At 47.4% G+C, this 15,710-nt stretch overlaps 1 protein-coding gene across 1 annotated transcript in view; it reads left to right on the top strand.

Annotated features, from left to right (window-relative positions):
• The window catches only part of LOC122940409 (oocyte zinc finger protein XlCOF6-like), a 73,510-nt gene extending 59,763 nt beyond the window's left edge, over positions 1 to 13,747 (top strand). The window contains exon 6 of the mRNA XM_044297078.1: positions 11,404 to 13,747. Within this exon, the coding sequence (XP_044153013.1) occupies positions 11,404 to 13,409 (2,006 nt within the window). The 3' untranslated portion in view covers positions 13,410 to 13,747. The remainder of the gene's footprint in view (positions 1 to 11,403) is intronic.
• Positions 13,748 to 15,710: the final 1,963 nt, after the last annotated feature.

The raw sequence follows: 15,710 nt of genomic DNA, 5'->3' as shown, positions 1-15,710 counted from the left end.
GGCCGCTATCGAAGCATCCTGGGCCTCCATAACACCTCAGCAGTGCCACAGGCTGATTGCCTCCATGCCACGCCGCATTGAAGCAGTCATTTCTGCAAAAGGATTCCCGACCAAGTATTGAGTGCATAACTGAACATAATTATTTGAAGGTTGACTTTTTTTGTATTAAAAACACTTTTCTTTTATTGGTCGGATGAAATATGCTAATTTTTGGAGATAGGAAATTTGGGTTTTCATGAGCTGTATGCCCAAATCATCAATATTAAAACAATAAAAAGCTTGAACTACTTCAGTTGTGTGTAATGAATCTAAAATATAGCAAAGTCTAATGTTTATCAGTACATTACAGAAAAAAATGAAATTTATCACAATATGCTAATTTTTTGAGAAGGACCTGTACTACATCAGGGGCAAGCTGTCACCAAGTGCATTTAACCCTCAATGGTGTGGTTGTTTTTTGGCTAAATCCTACATCAGGGTGAAGCTGTCACACCAAGTGCATTCAACCAGCAATAGTCTGTTTATTTTTTTGGCCATATACTACATCAGGGGCAAGCTGCGCCTGGCACCAAGTGCATTTAACCCTCAGTAGTGTGGTTGGTCAAGCTGTCACACCAAGTGCATTTAACCAGCAATAGTGTGGTAATTTTTTGGCCATATCCCAGTCTAATTCTGTCAGTAAACGTATACCTGTCACCCAGCGCCTAAGTACAAGGCCTCAAATTTATATCCAGCTATCTGTCGTTACTGGTGCGGTTGGTCAAGTTATTTAGTGTCCGTCAAAACACATTGTTTGTTCTGGGTTGAAATACAATTCTCAATTTAGCAATTTCCTAATTTAGTGGTTTCTGCTGTATCAGAGCTATTTAAAATATATCCCTAAAAGGGTATATCAGATTCAAGGTGCACATAGGGTCATTCTGAATAACTTCACACACACGCTACTGTGCATTTCCAAGTCTAATTCTGTCCGTAAAACGTATACCTGTCACCCAGCGCCTAAATACTAGGCCTCAAATTTTTATCCTGCTAAATCTGTCGTTACTGCTGTGCCTGTATTAGTGTAATACGGTACCTAAATAGATAGCCAGATAGTGTTAGGTGTCTGTAAAAAAAAAGGCCTGAATTTGAATTCAATACATTGGGTCAAATAATATTTTTGTTGTTGTGGTGAACGATAACAATGAGGAAAACATCTAGTAAAGGACGCGGACATGGTCGTGGTGGTGTTAGTGGACCCTCTGGTGCTGGGAGAGGACGTGGCCGTTCTGCCACAGCCACACGTCCTAGTGTACCAACTACCTCAGGTCCCAGTAGCCGCCATAATTTACAGCGATATTTGGTGGGGCCCAATGCCGTTCTAAGGATGGTAAGGCCTGAGCAGGTACAGGCATTAGTCAATTGGGTGGCCGACAGTGGATCTAGCACGTTCACATTATCTCCCACCCAGTCATCTGCAGAAAGCGCACAGATGGCGCCTGAAAACCAAGCCCATCAGTCTGTCACATCACCCCCATGCATACCAGGGAAACTGTCTGAGCCTCAAGTTATGCAGCAGTCTCTTATGCTGTTTGAAGACTCCGCTGGCAGGGTTTCCCAAGGGCATCCACCCAGCCCTTCCCCAGCGGTGGAAGACATAGAATGCACTGACGCACAACCACTTATGTTTCCTGATGATGAGGACATGGGAATACCACCTCAGCATGTCTCTGATGATGACGAAACACAGGTGCCAACTGCTGCGTCTTTCTGCAGTGTGCAGACTGAACAGGAGGTAAGGGATCAAGACTGGGTGGAAGACGATGCAGGGGACGATGAGGTCCTAGACCCCACATGGAATGAAGGTCGTGCCACTGACTTTCACAGTTCGGAGGAAGAGGCAGTGGTGAGACCGAGCCAACAGCGTGGCAAAAGCAGAACACCCGCCGCCAAGAGACTCCGCCTGCTACTGACCGCCGCCATCTGGGACCGAGCACCCCAAAGGCAGCTTCAAGGAGTTCCCTGGCATGGCACTTCTTCAAACAATGTGCTGACGACAAGACCCGAGTGGTTTGCACGCTATGCCATCAGAGCCTGAAGCGAGGCATTAACGTTCTGAACCTTAGCACAACCTGCATGACCAGGCACCTGCATGCAAAGCATGAACTGCAGTGGAGTAAACACCTTAAAAACAAGGAAGTCACTCAGGCTCCCCCTGCTACCTCTTCTGCTGCTGCCGCCTCAGCCTCTTCTGCTGCTGCCGCCTCGGCCTCTTCTGCTGCTGCCACCTCTGCCTCTTCTGCTGCTGCCGCCTCGGCCTCTTCCTCCGCCTCTGGAGGAACATTGGCACCTGCCGCTTAGCAAACAGGGGATGTACCACCACCACCACCTCCGTCACCAAGCATCTCAACCATGTCACACGGCAGCGTTCAGCTCTCCATCTCACAAACATTTGAGAGAAAGCGTAAATTCCCACCTAGCCACCCTCGATCCCTGGCCCTGAATGCCAGCATTTCTAAACTACTGGCCTATGAAATGCTGTCATTAAGGCTGGTGGACACAGACGGCTTCAAACCGCTCATGTCGCTTGCTGTCCCACAGTATGTTGTTCCCAGCCGGCACTACTTCTCCAAGAGAGCCGTGCCTTCCCTGCACAACCAAGTATCCGATAAAATCAAGTGTGCACTGCGCAACGCCATCTGTGGCAAGGTCCACCTAACCACAGATACGTGGACCAGTAAGCACGGCCAGGGACGCTATATCTCTCTAACTGCACACTGGGTAAATGTAGTGGCAGCTGGGCCCCAGGCGGAGAGCTGTTTGGCGCACATCCTTCCGCCGCCAAGGATCACAGGGCAACATTCTTTGCCTTCTGTTGCCACCTCCTCCTACTCGGCTTCCTCCTCCTCTTCTTCCACCTGCTCATCCAGTCAGCCACACACCTTCACCACCAACTTCAGCACAGCCCGGGGTAAACGTCAGCAGGCCATTCTGAAACTCATATGTTTGGGGGACAGGCCCCACACCGCACAGGAGTTGTGGCAGGGTATAGAACAACAGACCGACGAGTGGTTGCTGCCGGTGAGCCTCAAGCCCGGCCTGGTGGTGTGCGATAATGGGCGAAATCTCGTTGCAGCTCTGGGACTAGCCGGTTTGACACACATCCCTTGCTTGGCGCATGTGCTGAATTTGGTGGTGCAGAAGTTCATTCACAACTACCCCGACATGTCAGAGCTGCTGCATAAAGTGCGGGCCGTCTGTTCGCGCTTCCGGCGTTCACATCCTGCTGCTGCTCGCCTGTCTGCGCTACAGCGTAACTTCGGCCTTCCCGCTCACCGCCTCATATGCGACGTGCCCACCAGGTGGAACTCCACCTTGCACATGCTGGACAGACTGTGCGAGCAGCAGCAGGCCATAGTGGAGTTTCAGCTGCAGCACGCACGGGTCAGTCGCACTACGGAACAGCACCACTTCACCACCAATGACTGGGCCTCCATGCGAGACCTGTGTGCCCTGTTGCGCTGTTTCGAGTACTCCACCAACATGGCCAGTGGCGATGACGCCGTTATCAGCGTTACAATACCACTTCTATGTCTCCTTGAGAAAACACTTAGGGCGATGATGGAAGAGAAGGTGGCCCAGGAGGAGGAGGAGGAAGAGGGGTCATTTTTAGCACTTTCAGGCCAGTCTCTTCGAAGTGACTCAGAGGGTGGTTTTTGGCAACAGCAGAGGCCAGGTACAAATGTGGCCAGCCAGGGCCCACTACTGGAGGAGGAGGAGGATGAGGATGAAGCATGGTCACAGCGGGGTGGCACCCAACGCAGCTCGGGCCCGTCACTGGTGCGTGGCTGGGGGGAAAGGCAGGACGATGACGATACGCCTCCCACAGAGGACAGCTTGTCCTTACCCCTGGGCAGCCTGGCACACATGAGCGACTACATGCTGCAGTGCCTGCGCAACAACAGCAGAGTTGCCCACATTTTAACGTGTGCGGACTACTGGGTTGCCACCCTGCTGGATCCACGGTACAAAGACAATGTGCCCACCTTACTTCCTGCACTGGAGCGTGATAGGAAGATGCGCGTGTACAAGTGCACGTTGGTAGAAGCGCTACTGAGAGCATTCCCAAATGTCACGGGAACAAGTGGAAGGCCAAGGCAGAGGAGGAGCAAGAGGTCGCCAAGGCAGCTGTGTCACGGCCAGCTCCTCTGAGGGCAGGGTTAGCATGGCAGAGATGTGGAAAAGTTTTGTCAACACGCCACAGCTAACTGCACCACCACCTGATACGCAACGTGTTAGCAGGAGGCAACATTTCACTAACATGGTGGAACAGTACGTGTGCACACCCCTCCACGTACTGACTGATGGTTCGGCCCCATTCAACTTCTGGGTCTCTAAATTGTCCACGTGGCCAGAGCTAGCCTTTTATGCCTTGGAGGTGCTGGCCTGCCCGGCGGCCAGCATTTTGTCTGAACGTGTATTCAGCATGGCAGGGGGCGTCATTACAGACAAACGCAGCCGCCTGTCTACAGCCAATGTGGACAAGCTGACGTTCATAACAATGAACCAGGCATGGATCCCACAGGACCTGTCCATCCCTTGTGCAGAGTAGACATTAACTACCTCCCCTTAACCATATATTATTGTACTCCAGGGCACTTCCTCATTCAATCCTATTTTTATTTTCATTTTACCATTATATTGCGAGGCTTCCCAAAGTTGAATGAACCTCTCCTCTGTCTGGGTGCTGGGCCTAAATATATGTCAATGGACTGTTGCAGTGGTGGCTGACATGAAGCCTGATTCTCTGCTATGACATGCAGACTGATTCTCTGCTGACATGAAGCCAGATCCTCTGTTACGGGACCTCTCTCCTCTGCCTGGGTGCTGGGCCTAAATATATGCCAATGGACTGTTGCAGTGGTGGCTGACATGAAGCCTGATTCTCTGCTATGCCATGCAGACTGATTCTCTGCTGACATGAAGCCAGATCCTCTGTTACGGGACCTCTCTCCTCTGCCTGGGTGCTGGGCCTAAATATATGCCAATGGACTGTTGCAGTGGTGGCTGACGTGAAGCCTGATTCTCTGCTATGACATGCAGACTGATTCTCTGCTGACATGAAGCCAGATCCTCTGTTACGGGACCTCTCTCCTCTGCCTGGGTGCTGGGCCTAAATATATACCAATGGACTGTTGCAGTGGTGACTGACGTGAAGCCTGATTCTCTGCTATGACATGCAGACTGATTCTCTGCTGACATGAAGCCAGATTCTCTGTTACGGGACCTCTCTCCTCTGCCTGGGTGCTGGGCCTAAATATCTGAGAATGGACTGTTCCAGTGGTGGGTGACGTGAAGCCAGATTCTCTGCTATGGGACCTCTCTCCAATTGATATTGGTTAATTTTTATTTATTTTATTTTTATTCATTTCCCTATCCACATTTGTTTGCATGGGATTTACCTACATGTTGCTGCCTTTTGCAGCCCTCTAGCCCTTTCCTGGGCTGTTTTACAGCCTTTTTAGTGCCGAAAAGTTAGTGTCCCCATTGACTTCAATGGGGTTCGGGACGAAGTTCGGATCGGGTTCGGATCCCGAACCCGAACATTTCCGGGAAGTTCGGCCGAACTTCTCGAACCCGAACATCCAGGTGTCCGCTCAACTCTAGTTGCAGTCTCTTCTGGGGCGGCTCAACTTTGCCTCCAGGATTATGCCCCAGGGGAGAACCTTTGTGTCAAGGCTGCTTCAGCTTCTTCCCTCGGCACCCGGATAGGACAGCATCATCCGATTGGACGGCCAGGCCATGGCGGACCTGGCTATGTGGGAGTTGTTCCTGTCCCGATGGAACGGCGTCTCCTTTTTCGTATCGCCTTGGTCTTCCTCCTGCCCGACCATTTTTTCAGACGCAGCTGCATCTTGCGGCTACGCAGCCATTTGGGGTGCCCAGTGGCTAGCGGATCGTTGGCCCAGTGCCATCTTAGAGGAGGCTGAATCCATCCGCACCTCCTCTCTGTTGGAATTGTACCCCATTGTGGCAGCGGCTCAGGCATGGGGCCACCTCTGGGCTAACTTACCGGTGATGTTTGTGACAGATAACCAGGCCTTGGTCGACATCTTGGCCAAGGGCAGGGCCAAGTCCCCCAAGATCATGGCGCTGTTGTGCCAGCTGGTTTGACTGGCCCTGTCACATAACTTCCACGTGCATTGTAGCCACATCCCGGGGAAAAGGAATATAGCAGCCGACGCGCTGTCCAGATTTAATTTCGAACTTTTCTTCCAGGTCATGCCGGAGGCCGAGCCACGCAGATTTCCCACCCCGCCCTTCAGTTCCCTGACAATGGACTAGGCATACTCGTCTCGTCAGCAAGGGACCTGGCGCAGCTGTCCCTTGCCCCAAACACGGCCAGGAACTACCTTTCAGGCCTGAAAACCTTCCAGGAGTTTTCACGTCTGCACCCGCAGGCTGGCCTGGCAGACATTCCTTACATCATGGCCTTCATCGCCCATTGCCACCACCAGTTACACCTCTCCTACAACACCATTAAGTTGTACCTAGCGGGCGTCTAACACCACACCATGCTCCGCAACCCGGGGGGCGGGTCCATTTTTTCTGTGCATGCAGTCAAGGCCACCTTGCGGGGGGTCCAGAAAGGTGGGTCAAATTCCCCGTCCCGCAGGCAGGGCGTCACGGGGGAGATGTTCCGGAAATTATCTTCAGCCCTGGATGGTGCTCCTTTTGGGCCCTTTCCCAGCTTGGTCATCAAAGCTGCCATGTACTTAGCATTTTACGGCTTCCTTAGGCCAGGCGAGTTCACGTGCGGTACGGCGGGACGGTGCAGCCTGCACAGAGAGCAGCTGGTGAGGGTTATTGACCATTACGCGCTGAAGATAATTACCACCAAAACCAGTCAAACTGGCCCCCCTGTGGAGGTCCAGTTTTTTCCCACTAGCAATGAATGGTGCTCGATACAGGTATTTGACCGGCTCATCCTCGCCCTCCGGGATGCGCCACCTCACAGCCCTCTGCTACCCCATCTGAAGGGAGCTCTCACCACGGCGCAATTCGTCAGCCACATCCGCACGGTGGCTGCTGGCTTGGGATTGGACTCAGGAGCGATATCCGGTCATTCCTGCCGCATTGGTGCAGCCTCCGCGGCTTCCCGGCGGGAGGTTCCCGCCCATGTCATCCGAAAAATGGGGAGATGGCGCTCATCTTGCTTCGCCAGATACATACCTAACCCGCAGGTGGAGATTTCGCAGGCATTTCGGTCTTTGGTGTTATAAGGTAATAAAGTCTTGCACCTTAACTATTGTTGTCATTTTTGCCCCCTTTTAGGCTACTCTCATACCCGGCTCCAGGCACACCCCAGCCGGTTTAGGTTCCAGGCAGGCACGCTGCCCAAGTTTCGTATTTAGCCTCGACCACAAGTTGTTAAGGCTGAGGTTCAGCCTGCATTTGTGGGAGGGGCTTGAGCCTTTTTAAACCCCCACTTATCTCATCACAGTGGGCGTTCCGGTTCTTGGTCCCACCCACCCATTCCCTTCATTTCAAGGGTCCTCCTTAGGATAGCCCCCTTTTAGGCTACTCTCATACCCGGCTCCAGGCACACCCCAGCCGGTTTAGGTTCCAGGCAGGCACGCTGCCCAAGTTTCGTATTTAGCCTCGACCACAAATGTAGTTTGTGTAATCGGGAAAGGCTGCAGGATAAGGCTACATTCACACAGCAGTAAAAAATGGCACACAGCTGGTTTTAGAATGAATTGAACTCAATGGCGCTAATCATGTGGTCATTTTTTTCTAAGGCGAGTGAATCGTAGTTGTGAAAAATAGGACATGTCCTATTTGTGGCCGTTTTCATTGCCAGATGGACCCCATGTAAATCAATGGGACTATTTTGAATGGTCATTTAGACAGGAGAGCATCCATGTAATGGCAAGTTAAAATGGGTACACTAGTGGAAAATGGCCATTCAGGGGTTAAAATAAAAATAAATTGCCTTATCCGCTTGCACACACAAGGCAGTATCTCTTGGTGCTGAAGCACCTGTGCTATCAACGTGATGACATCACCATGCTCTCCCAGCATTATTGCTTAGGAGCGCATGGTGACATCATCCCACTGAGAGTGTAGGTCCTTTAGCACCAAACAAAGAGCGACTTTTCTCTACACGTGCATGTGGATAAGAGGAGTAATTTTTTCCCCCCCATAAAAACAAAACCCTACACATTATTAACATTATCATTACTGGGGGACATTATTGCTAACTGAGGCCGCTATGGGGGACATTATGTATACTTCATGGGTTGGTAATTAAATAAATAAATCATCCTCAAATAATGGCCGTTAAAAATTTGGCCATGAAAAGCTGAGTGTGTCCACCACTGAACACCAGATATTTGTCTGCTGCTGGGAAGATCATGATGTGCTCGGTATTACTTTAACTTTATTCACAGTATAGGAGCTTCACTGATGTAAAGGGGACACTAAGGGACAGCACTACTGCAGGGGGCGCACAAAGGGATGTAATAATGTGAACAGTGCTGGAAGTAGAGTTGTTGCGATACCAAATTTTTTATTCTGTTTCAATACCATGAAAAAGTATTGCGATACTCAATACCATTCGATACCACGCGAAAAAAATAAACCAAAAAAGCCACGTGCATTCCGCATTTTAAAAAATGGCGAATCACGCAGTTTTTATTTATTTTTTCTGTTCCGGAGTTTACCACCTAGATTTTTTTTTATATTTTAATAGTTTGGACTTTTCTGACATGGCGATATGTAATATGTTTATTATTTATATATTTTATATGTGAAATTGGGAAAAGGGGGTGATTTATACTTCATATTTTGGTGGTGTTTTTTTTTTATTTTTATTTTTATTTTTTTACACTTTTTATTTAATAACTATTTCCCCCCTTAGGGGCTAGAACCTGGGATCTTTCATCCCTTGTCCTATTCAGCCTGATAGATCTCTATCAGGGTGAATAGGACTTCACACTGTCCCTGCTGCTCTGTGCTTTGTGCACACAGCATCAGGGATGTTACCATGGCAGCCAGGGCTTCTGTAGCGTCCTGGCTGCCATGGTAACCGATCGGAGCCCCAGGCTTACACAGCTGGGGCTCCGATCAGAAGCTGCCACTGCACCACCAATGAGGGGGAGGGGAGAGGACCCTGTGGCCACTGCCACCAATGATTTTAATACTGGGGGGTTGAGAGGGGCCGGCGCACTGTGCCACCAATGATTTTAAAGGGATGGGGGGTTGAGGGGGGGCACACTGCACCACCAATGATAATTTCCCCTTTATACAGGAGGCGGGTACTGGCAGATCAGCGGCAGTTAACCCCTTAGGCGCCGCACCTGAGGGGTTAACTGGCGCTGATCGCAGCTCCCTGTCAGGGCAGGGTGCCGGCAATGCGATTCTGCTGCCGGCACCCGCCTCCTGTATTGTGTTAAAGACTGACTGACTACTTTTCCTGGGTCCAGACTAAGTATCAGGCTACACAGAGCGGCGCCCAGCGATGTCCCAGCACTTACTATTAGTCCTGGGCGCCGCTCCGTTCGCCCGCAGTGCCCCATTACTGTCTCCTCTCCTGCTCCACATGCTGATTACTATCAGAGCGATGGGGAGGAGACCTCAGCTTCACTAGTGGGCGTTCCTTCTCCCTGTCTGTAGCGCTGTCCAATCGCAGCGCAGGGAGAAGGAACGCCCACTAGTGAAGCTGATGTCTCCTCCACATCGCTCCGATAGTAATCAGCAGCATGTGGAGCAGGAGAGGAGACAGTAATGGGGCACTGCGGGCGAACGGAGCGGCGACCAGGAATAATTGTGAGTGCTGAGACATCGCTGTGCGTCGCTCTATGTGGGAATAGTCCTATAATTGGTGGCGCAGTGCGACCGCCCCTCTCTTCTCATTTGTGGCGCAGTGCGCCCGCCCCTCCTCCCCCCCTCTCTTCTCATTGGTGGCAGCAGCACAGGGGGGAGGAGGGAGGAGGACAGCTTCCTTCTCCCCGTGCTGCTGAGAGAACATGACTGCGCCGATAGCAGCGCGCTCATGTTAAGAGATACTAGACTGCGCAGAAGCGCAGCCCAGTATCGAAAAAACAGAAATCCTGGTATCGTATCGATACCGGGACAAAAGTATCGATTGGGTATCGAAATTTCGATACCCGCAACAACCCTAGCTGGAAGGTGTGTTGTCCCACTTCAGGTACCTCAGATGGGTGAGAGATAAAATTCAGAGAGTGGCAGTAGTCTCTGCAAAGCATAGTTTGCTGAGACATTTCTGTAGACATTTTCTGGGCTGGATTTCACTTGGACTGGTGGCTAGGCTTGGTAGAGGGAGTTCCCAGTCCACACCCTTCCAATACGGGTTTTCCTTTCTACCTGAGGTGATCAAAGGTGAGGCCTGCTGTAATCAGGCTTGCATAAAGCGCCTCAGAGTAGGTCAGTCCGAGGAGGGAGAGCGATACTGTTTTGTGAAGCAGAGGCTCTGTGTGTGGTCTGAGTCAGGAGGACTGAGGGTCACAAGGCTTTGAATAGCCTGAGGTTTGGAGGACCTAGCGACACCTAAAGAACGAGGGTTGCACGCCCAACGTCTGGAGGACTACTGGGCCACACTCCCCCAAAGGGTACTGGAGTTGCCACAGCCTTGAGGCTGTAGTATTGATGTTGGCGGAGGAAAGCCGCATATGTTGTCCATGTGTGAACTGAGCTCTATGAGTGAGGTAGGGACGTATTGTGTTTAGGTAGCACCTAGACGGGCAGACGTTTATTTGTGTTTTAAGTGTTGGCGGTGCGGGAACCTCACCCCACCCAGTGATGTATAATTGGACTATCCTTTATAAGAAGACTATCAAAATAAATGCAGTTTGGACATGAAAATCTGTTGTCTGGTGAGATATCTGAGTGTGACCCCCTGAAAAGAGACGATCCCTTACAGGGGGCATAACTACTGTGTAGGGGCACTTAGGGGGCATAACTGCTGTTTAAAGACATCAAGAAGACATTTTACTGAGTGGGGGCACTTAGGGAGCATCAATACTGTGAAGAGGGCACTAATAGGGAATTTCACTGTGAAAGGGACACTGAGGGGAGATAACTATTTTGTGGGGCACTAAGAGGGGATTCGTCGCCTCTTGTCCAGCGCTAGGAAATATTTTATTTATATATCTTTTAAATGACTGACTGGGTGGGGGTTGCAGGGAAGTTGCTCAAGGTGGGAGCCAGCATTCTCTAGTTATGCCCCTTGGTCTACTATTAGATTGTGGTCTGTTTGTCCATCACAGTTTTAGTCAGTTGATATTCTAATTGTGTGCTATACTTTGTACTTTCTGTGGATTTTTTATTGGAAAAGTTATAAAACTTCAATACAATTTTAATGTTATTCATCAATAATAAAATGTGTTTTGTTCTTGGCAGATGACTATACCAGGAACTTAGAGAAACATCTGGTATTTGCAGATTTTGAAGTAGATGATTGTGGTATCACACGAGATACATTTGAAGAGCATGCCAATATGCAAGATATACCCTCATCCAATCACAGCAACAATGCATCATTTGATTATTTTAAACAGGTCCGATCTTCTGATTCATCACAGACTGTAACACAGAATAAAAGCCACAGAAGAAGTGCTAAACATCAAACGGCTCACGTAAAAGAGAAGCCATTTTCATGTTCAGAATGTGGGAAATGTTTTAAATATAAATCAAGTCTTGATAGACATCAGACAGTTCACACAGGGGAGAAGCCATTTTCATGTTCAGAATGTGGGAAATGTTTTAAATGTAAATCAGATCTTGATAGACATCAGACAGTTCACACAGGGGAGAAGCCATTTTCATGTTCAGAATGTGTGAAATGTTTTAAATGTAAATCAAGTCTTGATAGACATCAGACAGTTCACACAGGGGAGAAGCCATTTTCATGTTCAGAATGTGGGAAATGTTTTAAATGTAAATCAGATCTTGATAGACATCAGACAGTTCACACAGGGGAGAAGCCATTTTCATGTTCAGAATGTGGGAAATGTTTTAAATGTAAATCAGGTCTTGATAGACATCAGAAAGTTCACACAGGGGAGAAGCCATTTTCATGTTCAGAATGTGGGAAATGTTTTAAATGTAAATCAGGTCTTGGTAGACATCAGAGAAAACACACAGGGGAGAAGCCATTTTCATGTTCAGAATGTGGGAAATGTTTTAACCAGAAATCAGCTCTAGTTGTGCATCAGAGATTTCACATAGGGGAGAAGCCATTTTCATGTTCAGAATGTGGGAAATGTTTTAAATGTAAATCATATCTTCTTATACATCAGAGAAAACACACAGGGGAGAAGCCATTTTCATGTTCAGAATGTGGGAAATGTTTTAGCCGTAAATCATATCTTGTTATACATCAGAGAAATCACACAGGGGAGAAGCTATTTTCATGTTCAGAATGTGGAAAATGGTTTAACCAGAAATCAGATCTTGTTCTTCATCAGAGAATTCACACAGGGGAGAAGCCATTTTCATGTTCAGAATGTGGGAAATGTTTTAGCCGTAAATCAGATCTTGTTATACATCAGAGAAAACACACAGGGGAGAAGCCATTTTCATGTTCAGAATGTGGGGAATGTTTTAACCAGAAATCAGCTCTAGTTGTACATCAGAGAAATCACACAGGGGAGAAGCCATTTTCATGTTCAGAATGTGGGAAATGTTGTAACCAGAAATCAGATCTTGTTCTTCATCAGAGAATTCACACAGGGGAGAAGCCATTTTCATGTTCAGAATGTGGGAAATGTTTTAGCCGTAAATCAGATCTTGTTATACATCAGAGAAAACACACAGGGGAGAAGCCATTTTTATGTTCAGAATGTGGGGAATGTTTTAACCAGAATTCAGCTCTAGTTGTACATCAGAGAAATCACATAGGGGAGAAGCCATTTTCATGTTCAGAATGTGGGAAATGTTTTAAATGTAAATCAAATCTTGTTATACATCAGAGAAAACACACAGGGGAGAAGCCATTTTCATGTTCAGAATGTGGGAAATGTTTTAACTGGAAATCAGCTCTTGTTGTACATCAGAGAAATCACACAGGGGAGAAGCCATTTTCATGTTCAGAATGTGGGAAATGTTTTAACCAGAAATCAACTCTAGTTGTACATCAGAGAAATCACACAGGGGAGAAGCCATTTTCATGTTCAGAATGTGGGAAATGTTTTAACCGTAAATCATATCTTGTTGTACATCAGAGAAATCACACAGGGGAGAAGCCATTTTCATGTTCAGAATGTGGGAAATGTTTTAACGAGAAATCAGCTCTAGTTGTACATCAGAGAAAACACACAGGGGAGAAGCCATTTTCATGTTCAGAATGTGATATGTGTTTCAAACATAAAATATCTCTTGTTAATCATCAAAAAACCCACATATAAGAGAAGCCATCTTCATGCTCAGCCCGTTAGTGACCTCCTCCTTCCTCCTTTATGCGGTTTTATGGTGGTCACTTACTGGCTTTATTCCTTCAGATCCTCCTTTGCCTGTATTTTATTGCATCTGAATTTCTCCTGTAAAGAAGCACACTGGTTTACTCCAGACCCTGACTCTATGGACTTAATTCCCATTGGGGTGCATCTTACCATCCCTTCTGGAGAGCAGCAACACATGGTGACACTTCAACGGAGTCTAGGGGCAGAGGAGGCTCTAGACTTTGTGAGGCCTTAGGCAAAACTTGAACATGAGGCCCCCACAAACACAAGATATGCAAGAGATAATAAAGATCAACTACAAACAAAAACACTTGGTATAGTATCCTTTAGTCTGTCTATTAAATGTGCAATACATTTGTCAGCATTGTTTTAAGGGAAAATAAATGCAGAGCCTGTCAGCCGCCACAAAACAATCTGGTAGTGCCTCTCCCGAGTCGGAAGGGGCACTTCCAAATAGTTTTGTGGCGGTGGACAGAAAATAATGTGGTGCTTTATAGAACAGACTACACAGTGTAGAGGTATATTGTGTGGCACAGTGTATGCTATATGTGTATAACAAACATATTTCACATGAAAACTTACAATTACTTGGCTTCGCCCTTGGGGATCTCGGACGCCACTTCCACACTTGGCCGGGGGCTCGGTGGAGCTGATGTATTTTATCCTAATGAGAAAGATTTCATAATAAGGATTTGGAGAAGGGGCAGTGGGGTCACAGAGCAGGGAGAGGCTGGTGCTGCTACTAGGGGATCATACCATGGGGAAGTAATAAAGCTCACCATAATGCCCCCCCCCAGTAGTAATAATTCTCCTTATAATAGACAGTGCCAAAATACCCCCTTGTAATGCCCCCAATCATGCTAATGTTCCCATAGTGCCTCCATAATCTGCCATTTTAAAATACCCCTATATAGTGCCCCCAGTAAATGCCCCCATTGTGCTCCTCTCCCCCATTCCTCCTAGTGCCCCCATAATGTACCAGTATAAAATGCCCCTATATAGTGCCCCAGTAGATGCCCTCAGTGTCCCCCATAATTTGCAAGCATAAAATACCCCTTTTAATGCCCCCCCGTAGATGGCCCCATAGTACTCCTCTCCCCCCTTCCCCATAGTACCCAACATAATGTGTCCCAGTATAAAATGCCACTGTACAGAGCCCCCCATATAACATACCCCTTCTTTGTGGCCTCAGTAGATGCCCCTATAGTGCCCCCCAATAATGTGCCAGTAAAATATGCCCCATAGATGCCCCTTTTTTATTTTTTTATTTTATTTTATTTTCAAAAGGAGATAACAAAAAGAAAAATTACAATATATCAAATTGAATATCATATCACTAAATACAGTTCCATACATTACAGCGTATTCTCATCATGTATCAAATCCCCCTCTTATTTTATACCCTCCCTCCCCCACCCCTTTTCTTCTGCGGAGCCACCGTTATCCCACCTATTCTTATCTAATATTTTTATTATTTGGTATTTTAATTTCCACCTACCCCATATCCGCTGCCAAACTGCTTTTTTTTTTTTCCGTATAGGCGAGGTTGTATTCGTAAAGCTTTACCCTGTCCATATACTCTATCCATTCCTGGAAATTTGAGTATTTTATGGAGCCCCAATATTTAACTATTATTATTTTGGCCAGGGCTATGCCCCGGAGCCAGAGTAGTTGCTCAATTTTATTTTTATTTGTCTCTGGGAAGGTGCCCAGGATCATAAAGTCAATACACGCTTCATATTTCAGGGGGGAACTGTTCTGTAATTTCCGAAATATTTTAGTCCAGTACTCTTTTATACCCAGGCATTCCCACAACAAGTGTTTATATTCCCCTTTGTCTTTATTACATTTGTAGCAATTCTGTTTCCTATCTTTATAGATATTATGCAAAAAGGCCGGTGTATAATAGAGACGGTGTATAATTTTTAGGAGAATCCATGCATGGGCGGGGGAGACCGTGGACCTTTTAATATTTTTATAGACAATGTCCCATGTAATGGGTTCCACGTTCTGCAAGTCCCTTTCCCATTTGCCTTCAGCTCTAAATGTGATCTGATTAGTGTATTCGTGTTTAAACTTAGCATAAATTAGAGATATAGCAGAAGTGTTTAACGTCATATCATAACAGAAGTCTAAGAGAGAATTCTGTACAATATCTAAATAATTCTTATTTTCGGTATAATGTATAGCATGTTGTAATTGTGCATATCGAAATTTATCAATAAGTGTTACTGAAATGTCCGGAAG

Source organism: Bufo gargarizans, chromosome 6 (assembly GCF_014858855.1).
Source record: "Bufo gargarizans isolate SCDJY-AF-19 chromosome 6, ASM1485885v1, whole genome shotgun sequence".
NCBI lineage: Eukaryota > Metazoa > Chordata > Amphibia > Anura > Bufonidae > Bufo > Bufo gargarizans.
Note: the sequence above shows the minus strand (reverse complement) of the source record. Positions and strands in the feature narration are given on the sequence as shown.